Here is a 9,793-nt window from a genome sequence, read left to right on the forward strand (position 1 = left end):
GATTATGCAGTTTATCAGTTTGTGAAGAAGTACCATGATATTTAAGTGCTCCACACAAATCAAAGTTGTTAACTAAGTTGCTTATTAGTACTTTTGTGTCTTAAATGCAAGATCGTTTAACACGGAAATAATTTAAACGCAAGAAGGTTCATACAACGCAGACAATTAGCTTATAATCGAACTGTGTTTAAAAAATGTTGAAAGATTTAGACTTACCGACTGTATGCCATTACAGGTGTTCCAAATGCGATGATTACAGCTAATTCAGTTTTTGTTTTTGTTGCGACAAAAAAGATGGATAGAGAGAGAGAGAGCTGTGGGCAAGGTTGTAAGTCTCTTGAGAGCCAAAAAATCTTCGAATGAGTCACTGATGAGTCTCTTGCGTCCATTTTTAACAACGCTATAATTGCAAAAAGTGCCTCATTGAGCATGATAAAGAGTTTTGTAAGGCGACTAAAGGATCGGAATCACTTTTCAGTTATCTTCCTTGACGGGTTTTCCCGCCACAAAAAGTTAGTCAAAGCTACTTTGTACTATGGATGTAAAGTTTCTATCTGTTTGAGATTTAAATGGAAGCTGCAGTAAAGCAACCATAAATTTAAAGACCGGCTACGCTTTTAAGTCCTCGAATTTTAAGAACGGTGGAGTCTTCTGAGGCTAAATTCGCAGAGATTTCGTTATGGGATCAGCCAATCACAAGCCGGCTGATAGTCACGCAGGAAAATGCGGGACAAGGTTTTCTTTGTCGCATTAACGAAATCTCTTTTTCGATTTGCTCAGTTTTACTAATTTTCACTTGTCTCGCTTAACTCAACACTGCACGAAGGAAAGGTACAAGCAACCGTGAAGCATGAAATAGAGACCAATTGCCGGGCGTTCCTATTGTACACCTTTCCGCACGGGATCTGCTCTGAGCGAGCAACTTTTGAGAAACCGTCTAGCGATTTGCTTACGAGACGAAACGACTACGCTAACACAAGAGCTTTCTTCCCCAGAGACGAAGCAACTGTCCGTAAACATGAGGTGTTCGTAAAGCGGAGTTTGACTGTACAAGGATAATCACACCTACGACAAATCTTTCTTTATATTCAAAATTACTACACTTGCAAGCCAGAGGAAGGATTAGAAATTTAAGTCATCTAAATCACCTTTAATGAGAACATAGAACAAAATTAGACCCTTGATATATGCACTCTAAATTCAGTTCGAAGAAATCCATTGCGAAAAACAGGCCCACAGTCGAGTTTATTGCCTGCATCATATCAGTGACTAGTCAGCACTTTTCACAACCCTTTCTGTCATTTACGGCTTAGTGCTTATATCCTGCACTAACAAAATGGCTGTTGAAATTCAGACGAGATAAACCCCTTGCAAATACTAATAAATCGCTGGAAATACGTGAAGCGCACACTTCACAATCACGCTCGCGAAACAAAAACTGCGCGTGTCGTTTGACGGAGAAAAAAATTCCTACCACTGCTAGCTAATAGCAACTGACATAGTATAAAATGAGCTTATACAGAATAGACATACACAGTGGAAACATATGCGATCTCTAGCAACTGGTTTAACTAGTTCAGTCGCCACCTCGGTTTTATCCTGTTCATTATTTAAAGCTTCAGCCAAATGTCCTTCTTGAATTTATTTCAAAACTTAATTAATTTTATTAGGTGATTATTTTAACTGACAAGTCAGTTAACGAAATGTATTTCATGTTTATTTCCTTGAAGAGGCAATTTGGCTCCCGCCCCGGGGATTTGTTTTGGTTTAGCAGGTTTAAGAGGTTTAACTTAATCAGCACAACAAATCTCCAATGCTTTAAGTAAAAAATATAGTGTTCATTTTATACAAGCCAAAACAGAAGAACGGTAGCCATCGCTTCACGGCTAACCAACGCACAAAAGTAATGTTCATTGTATAGATATCTAAAATATCGGGTACTGTTAACAACATGTACAGTATGTAATTTATCCTAATACATATTTCGAAATAGCTTGGCATTCGTTCAATATCATGGACCGTTTTGAAAATTACGGTGTTTTATTTTGCTTGCTGCTATAAGACAATACAGTTATTAGTCTTGCTCATTTTTTGTGTCTTTATACAAAAGAGTACAACCAGTATATCTGGCGGGCCGGAGCGTACATCTGTTTCGTACCGAAAAGCTACCGTGTGTTTACTTAATCCTGTTTTTTTGTGTTTAGTTCATCGTATATTTCTTTGCGAGACCTCCTTGTAACACCTCCGAAACACAATACAAGACGGCAGTTACAATAACAGTGAAAGAATGAGTCCATTCACCAAGGAAGAAGGTTTTCTTTGTGCTGTGCTTGTAAATGGTCGGGTTATAAACAAAACTTGCAATTAAAACATGCCGCGAGAAGAAGCGATACAAACTAAAAACAACACGTTCAAGCTCAGAATTGCTTATTGTTTAAGTTACACCTGCGAACTAGATTCTCGTTTTGAATTAAATCTCAACCGTACTACAATTTTTTTTTTTCTGAAAGATGAATCCTTCAAATGGCACAACAATTGAAACTTAGAGAACAGTTTCTTTCTTGCCGAAAAGTGTTTTGTTTCTTTGGTAAATTTTCTCTGTTCTTAAATTTGTTTACGATTCACCGCGGCCGCAGAAACAAAAGTAAACAAAAGACCAAGTCTGCATGATATTGCAGAGCTAGAGAACACAGTTTACTCTTGAATGGTCTTAGGGCTTCCAAATCTTTTAGTCTGGGTTGACACGGAGTTGAACGAAAGCGTCTAATTCATATAAATCGCGCACGAAAAGAAAGGGATTTTGTCGCGTGCCTCGTAAGTAGGCGCGAGGCATTACCGAAAGTAATAATACATTAAATAGCCAATTATAACCGTTACCATGGCTACTTTCGCCGTTATTATTGCTGTTGTTGGTAGAAAATGTCCAGTGTTTGCCCGAGAACCAAGAACTTTGAAAAAGACTTTCCAAACTAATTTCTATTGTTTTCTCTGAGTACGACATTTTTCCCGCACAAAAGCGAAACTTATGCCGCAAGAATTTGATTTGCGTAAAACCTATCCCTCGTAAATTACTTATCTATTTTTAACAAATTTGTCCTAATGCAGTTAAAAGCGTGTATACCCGAAGGTGTTTTAAATCTCTAATAATTTTTTTTCCGCTGAGGGCGGATTTACGCATCACACAGGAAACTTGGGCCGGCTTCTAAAACACAAACAAAAAAGATACAAATTAATTTTCTCAAATTACCAAATTAAATAAATGTTCTTTGATAGTGTAAATGGCCCTCAAAGATGCAAATTTGATTCCTTTTTAACTCAAACAATAGGCAGTTTTAAAAGAAGGTTGTTCCGAAAGGATGCACATCTTAATGTTTGAAATAATCACACCAGCCGACATATTTGAATGGGATTTGGCACTTGAAATCATTTCCGATTGAGCATCATTCTATAATTAAAATCTTGAATTTTCATAAGCGGTTTCAAGGCAAAAACGAATTTATTTGCCAAAGGCGAATGGTTATTTTACCGGAAATTAATAAGTTCACATTTATTAGTCTTCTTTTGCGAATTAGAGGCTGATTTCACCTGCCCTTAGCTATCATTTTTCTTATCGACTGTTTCATTTATTTCGCATGAAACTTTCAAGTTAAGGATTTAGTTATTTTACCCCGTTATGTGAAACATTATCACTTTTTGATCAGCATTAAAAAACAGATCTGAAATAACATCAGCCAGAAGACAGATAAAACGAGGAAGGAACATGGTTTACACGAACACACCCTTTACCTTCCGTCAAAACACTTCCAAAGATAAGGGACCATAGTTAACCAACATGATTTTGTGAGAGTATCCTTTGAAAACAATTAAAAGCCAGAAGCAAAATGTTAGGGAGAAATAAATAACCTTTGTTCATTTTTTTGTATTAATCTTTTACGAACAAGGAAAGGGGCTTTTAACCGATACCAAAACGCTTTTACCAAATACCAGTTTCACGTCACGCTGAAAATAGCTGATCATTTCTAATTATATAGCAAGAAAATTTACGTAATGGAGGGTAGATGAATATTCTTTGGTTAAAGTGCTACTCGCCACGCAACACGGGGAAAGTAAAAAATTTCTCGCTTTTTTTCTCGGAGAAAAAAGTGCAAGTAGATTGTCAGAATGAGCATTTAAGAATAGATGCTGGATGAGCCAAAATTTAATCGAGGATCTTCCAGAAAATCTTATTTCGTGTTAAAAGTGCAGCTTAAACTCCACTTAGACAATACGGAAATAATAAAATTACAAAAATTAAAGTTGTTAATTCAATTCTCTTACTTCATGGCTGCTACAAAACAGATAGACCAATTTTAATTATAGAATGTACCGGTAATTCGTGACTACAAGGTCAGAGCGAGACTACAAAACACCTCAAAATGTTTCAAATTAATTATCAATATTTAAATACCAGAACCCAACATAGGGTACCAACAGCGCAAAATAATGACATCAAGCCGAGTTAAAATGCTGAACGATGAGTTTTTAATATTCAGTGCCATTTTGCTTTTCAAAATCATCGATTACGAATTACCATTTAAAAGCCCATTTTTGCGACAAAAATTACAAGGCACAACGCAAAATTAACGACGCTTAGAGCGCTTTGTTCCTACAGGAACCTGGGAAATTCTAGTTGTGTTCTCAAATTCTTGGAAAAAGAAGAAAGATGAAAAAGAAAATGAATGGCGTAAATATATCGAGCACCGTTTTCGTTTTGTAAATGAACTTTAAATGATGACTTGAAGTCTGACAGTTAGAGGGCAGGTGCTCTATGCTCTTTCTTTTGCCAAAGCCTCAAGCTTAAAGGTTGTAGCATTTATCTACGTGGGCCAGTTCTTATCAAGCATAATTACCGTAAAGATACCATCGATACACACGCCTGTTTTAATCATTTTTTCCGCATAGCTAAAGCGACAAAACCATAAAACGTGCACGGAAAGCACGCAAGGAAAAACCATTAATTTTCAGCACGATTCAGTGCCCAATACTTTCCGCTATAAATACTGCACTTTGCGGTTTTTGCTATAGAGTAAGTTATCTTTTTGTGTTAATAGTAATTTTGCTAATTTACCGAGGATTTGCTGGTTGATACAACAATGAAAAACCGCAACATTTTAATTTGTATCATGTTTGTAAAATTTCAAGTGCTTTTCTTTTCCTTGGCAAATAGCCTTAAAATTTGAATTGAGAACTTCTTGGCTCCTAACTTAGGCCTTAAAAGCTTAGAATTTTGCCGTTTGCGGCATTCTCGAGGCTTTACTATTGAATAAGCTTCTGTGACACCCAGGAAAGCCTTCGTAAATAAAGCTAAACGATAAGCCTAGATTAGATATTTCCAGCATTTTATTCTATAACATATTGAGCTTAATAATTTTCTCGGTAAGCTAGGTGACAGCGTGCCGACCCAAAGCCCAATATTAACTTCAATTCCACAAAAGAAAAAAAAAATGACGCGTTCGATTGCGCCTTCAAGATGAAATACGTTGTGTTGGTGCTTACTGTTCTAAAGGAATTGTTTGGTTTAAGGTGTCTTGAAAAGTGAAACTTTTTAAATACTGAAGCATATTTATCCTTTCTTTACCAATTCTAAAACAGATAAAACTCCTGCGTCATTAGTCTAACCTTAGCTAAAGACTGAAGTATATATTAATCAATTTTAAAACAGTGCAACCGATAGCTCTTGAAAAAGGAGACTCGGAAGAATAAATTTTTTGAAGATTTTAATGACTGAACATTACGCTATTTCTTTTATACAAAAGAATGACATTGGTTTTTACACAGCGAGGAGATTGAAAACTGAGATATATCGCTTTAAAGTTTCTTCGCTGAAATGGAGGATGTCAATAATTCTACTGTTCAAATACGCCTTCCTCAGGAAACACACAGACTCAAGGCAATGTCATTTAAAAACCTGATATGTTCAATTTGTAGCAAATTTATCGCGATTTGATATTAATGAGTTGGCTCAGAAGGATACAGCTATTTAACCAGTTTTTATTATTTGGCGACTTTGTAAACCCCTTTTTGGTTGCCTGAATGGAGTTTGAGCGATTTTCTCAGTCGGGCGTCCTCTTAATGTTATATAGAATCGAAACCTTCTGTTTAACTCTTGATAATTTTCCCATACCCACACCGAGAGAAGATGAATTCACAAGAACACATGTACTCGCCTTAAATGTTGTGGGGCCGGGTTTGCATGATTTGAACTAATTAGAAAGTTTCGAAGTTCAAGAAAACTAATAAAAGATTACCGAGTCCAAATATCTAGCGCACAACCGCGTATCATTCCTTATGGACAAAGTACCAGCTCGCGCACATTGTTTATGGGCCATTAAATTGATATTTAAATGCATGCAAACGAAGCCCCCGCTTATAAAATGTCATTTAAGCAATACTGATTGTCCGAGATGCGATATTGATGAATTACCGAAGGCGAGTTGTCAGCTCAAATCATAATAAAGAAAAATATATAGCGAGGATGAAGAAACATGGTTTTGTCAGTGCAAAACGGAACCAGGAAATTCTCGTAATTGTTTTTCTTGGCAGTTCAGTACACTCGGTGGATTATCCAATTTGAATGTATTTCCTTTCTCTAAAATAGAAAATCATGCTTCACTCAAAACCGATACATCAAATTGCGGTTTTCAAAACTACAGGTGGAAATTTTAACAGTTTGACTCCATAAAATAATTATGTTTTGTTTCGAGGTAAAAATTGTCCTTCCCGCCTGGAATCAATGAGAAAAATTTTAAGAGCTGTCCTCAGGAAAACTTCCTTACTTTTTCCCAACAAAAAAATTAAAATAATTCAGTTAAACAGAGATCCCTTTGTTGGGCAAGTGCTAGTGCAGGGACAAGAATATAACACGGCAAAAGTTCTCTTGATTTGATCTCTCCAGGAGAGATTTCTGTGAAATAGTGCTAATTTCGACTACTTTTCGGCTCAATATAACGTGCAGTACACAAGAAGTTTTTTCGCCTTTAAAAGGCTTTAACCGTTTGAAACAAAATCGCTCGCCTCTCCTTTATCAACTTGTGGCAAATAAAGCATATAGAGTTACGCGTGAAAAAAGATGCAAAATTTTGATGTAAAAAATTTCGAATACGGTAAATGGTCTTAAAAATAAAACAGTCCTGAATTTCTCTTTCATTTTCTTTCTTTATTTATATAGAAACCATTGGTCTTTCTTAAGACTTCCCGTAATCATCTTTTCTACAACAATCAAGGGAAACATATGTTTCCAAGAAGTACTTTGTACAACCTTCCCTTCGCTAAAAATACAAACTGGCATTATCACTTCCAATGATATACTAAAGAAGCTATGCCCACTCGTTTATGCATTTGCAACACCTCCTGTCCAAAATATTCTTTGATCGAACGCATTCCGCATCAAAATTTCCTAACCGCAACGGTCCTGGTTAGCGGACGCGGATTAGCGACGTATTTCGCCAAGAAATTAATTAGCCTTATAATGAATTATCCGATTAACGCAACCATTTTGGTCACTTCATTGTTTTACAGAACCTTTGTACAAAAATCTCTATCTTATTCTACAATTTCTAGATATAAATGTACACGAATTGTTCTTTAAGCTACATAAGCCTCGGCCATTTATCTAGCTGGAAGGAGAAAGAGGGCTTTGCGCTGTGTCTGTTACTTGATGCTGGGCAGCTTTTTTGTCTTTCTTCCACTTAACGCGGCGATTTTGGAACCAAATCTTCACTTGCTTCTCGGATAGATCGAGCAGAGCAGCAATCTGTATCCTGCGTAGCCGAGATAAATATCTGTTTTGGCTGAATTCTTTCTCCAGTTCTAAGAGCTGCATGCTTGTGTATGCGGTTCTGATACGCTTTGATCTTGAATTTCCTCTGTTGATGTTGCTGGGTTCGTTACGGGATACTGTTGGATAAAAACAAGAAATAAAAAAACCCGTAAGTTTTCGCAGCTTTATCAACAAATATTATCAAGCGTGTATACAGATAAGAAATGAAATTTCAAGATTCAAAAGCCAGGAGAATGCCATGAACTTGACAAACACCTGTCTCTGGGGTAGGAAGATTAGTTAATATGCCTTCTTCAGTGAGACTTAAAAAGGTATCAAGTTGATTTCAAAAAAGAAAAAACAATTACCGTATGACACTAAGCGAAGACGATCCTCCTCGGAAGTGGAATAGTGCGAGGTTAAATGAGCGTGTTCAGCTTTGAGGAACTCCTTCGAATACAAGCTGTTTGCATCGGGAATTGTCGCGCCGCGGACGTGTAAAAATGGGTGAACTGAAGAATGACTTGGAGGGATGCACAACTGACATAAACCCGAGGCTTCGGATTGCGAAGGCGTCCAACAGCATGAGCAAGGAACAGTGGGCTCGAAGCTGTGTCTTGTCTCAGCGATGGTCGTTTTTGGTTTGCTACTTTGGATTAGCGACTCGATGTAAAACGATGAGCTCATTTTGATGTGCACGCGTTGAGCGCTAGCGAGTTGTGACAGTGCCGTGTTGTAATGACTCATATATAGTGTTGAGCGCACGTGGCTTGTATTGCCAAATTATGTTCACTATTGTGCGAGTCATAAAGGAATATCATAAATAATGAACGAATTTTAAAGCTTTAGAAAAACAGTTTAAGCACGCTTAATTACCGATACAGCCATTCAAACGCGGCCAATGATGGGGGCGTGGTGATTCCGTAACTCAGGTTTATTTACTTTCCTTGGTAGAAGATTTGCCTTACAAAAAGCCAATCTTTGATCAACAAGCAAGGTTAACCTTGGCTCAGTGATCACCAACAAACGTCCACCGGTAAATTAATCACGGCAGCGACCCCATAATGTTCTTTGTAAAGCTGCTTTTGCAGTACAGAATCACCTGCGATCTCCACGATGACATTTCTATTTCCAATTGTTAACTACTCACTCGGCCTTTTTTGGTGTCATTGTAATTAACTTTTCATCGATGCTCTTGCCAGCAGTATTGTAGCAAAGTTTAGTTTTGGCCGATTGTCTTTCACACATCCTGTATAATGACAAACAAGGTTTTTGACTGAACGCAAGGTTCCGGTCTTCATATTACGCTCCATATAGAAAATCAAATAGCTGTAGTAATTTATTCGTGGAAGGTCGCTATATCTTACTTCCAGCAAATGATTAAAATAGACATACACAAGTCTTTCTGTTAACGAAATAGATTACCTGTATAAAACGCCGTGAGCCATTTAATGTAATAAAAACTGTTTTTCAGCTTTCCCCTTGTATTATTTAATTCTGACTTATTTGCTTAACATTCACAAAATAAATTGAATTTTTTCAAATGAAGTCTCCAGGCAAAATAATTGTTTTGTGAGCCTTTATTTTGCTGTGCTCGGGGCGAACGTCAGTTAAAAGGGTGTTTTCACGTCAGTTGTCTTGATTTCTTACACACCTCGAAATTATTTTTTTCTTTTCACTTTGATGTTATATTTAAAACGTTAATCTTTCCAGAAGTTGCAAATATAGATTTAAATTGCAAACCTTCCAACTTTCAGAAAACAAACGCTGTTTAATAGACCTAGAAATTCACATTTGCGACAGAATTAAAAAGTGGAGCCTGCACCTTGCCAGGGCAAATGAATATTAAAAAATCTGGTATGAAAACTGTGGGCCGGCTTAAGTGTTAATCGAAGAAAATAACAACCGTAAATAAAAATATCCACGCGCACTTAAGTTAACACAAGGTTTTTGTTTGTACCGAGAATGTTCCGATGTTTTTTAGAACGAAAAGAA

At 36.8% G+C, this 9,793-nt stretch overlaps 1 protein-coding gene across 1 annotated transcript; it reads right to left on the bottom strand.

The window, feature by feature from the left end:
• Positions 1-7,166: 7,166 nt before the first annotated feature.
• LOC140947649 (uncharacterized) lies at positions 7,167-8,597 on the bottom strand. Its single transcript, XM_073396811.1, has 2 exons — positions 8,167-8,597; positions 7,167-7,935 (listed from the first exon to the last, which is right to left on the bottom strand). The coding sequence occupies exons 1-2, from the start codon at positions 8,543-8,545 to the stop codon at positions 7,652-7,654; spliced, it is 663 nt and encodes a 220-aa protein (XP_073252912.1). The 5' UTR covers positions 8,546-8,597; the 3' UTR covers positions 7,167-7,651.
• Positions 8,598-9,793: the final 1,196 nt, after the last annotated feature.

The sequence above is a fragment of the Porites lutea genome, chromosome 9 (genome assembly GCF_958299795.1).
Source record: "Porites lutea chromosome 9, jaPorLute2.1, whole genome shotgun sequence".
NCBI classification, from domain to species: domain Eukaryota; kingdom Metazoa; phylum Cnidaria; class Anthozoa; order Scleractinia; family Poritidae; genus Porites; species Porites lutea.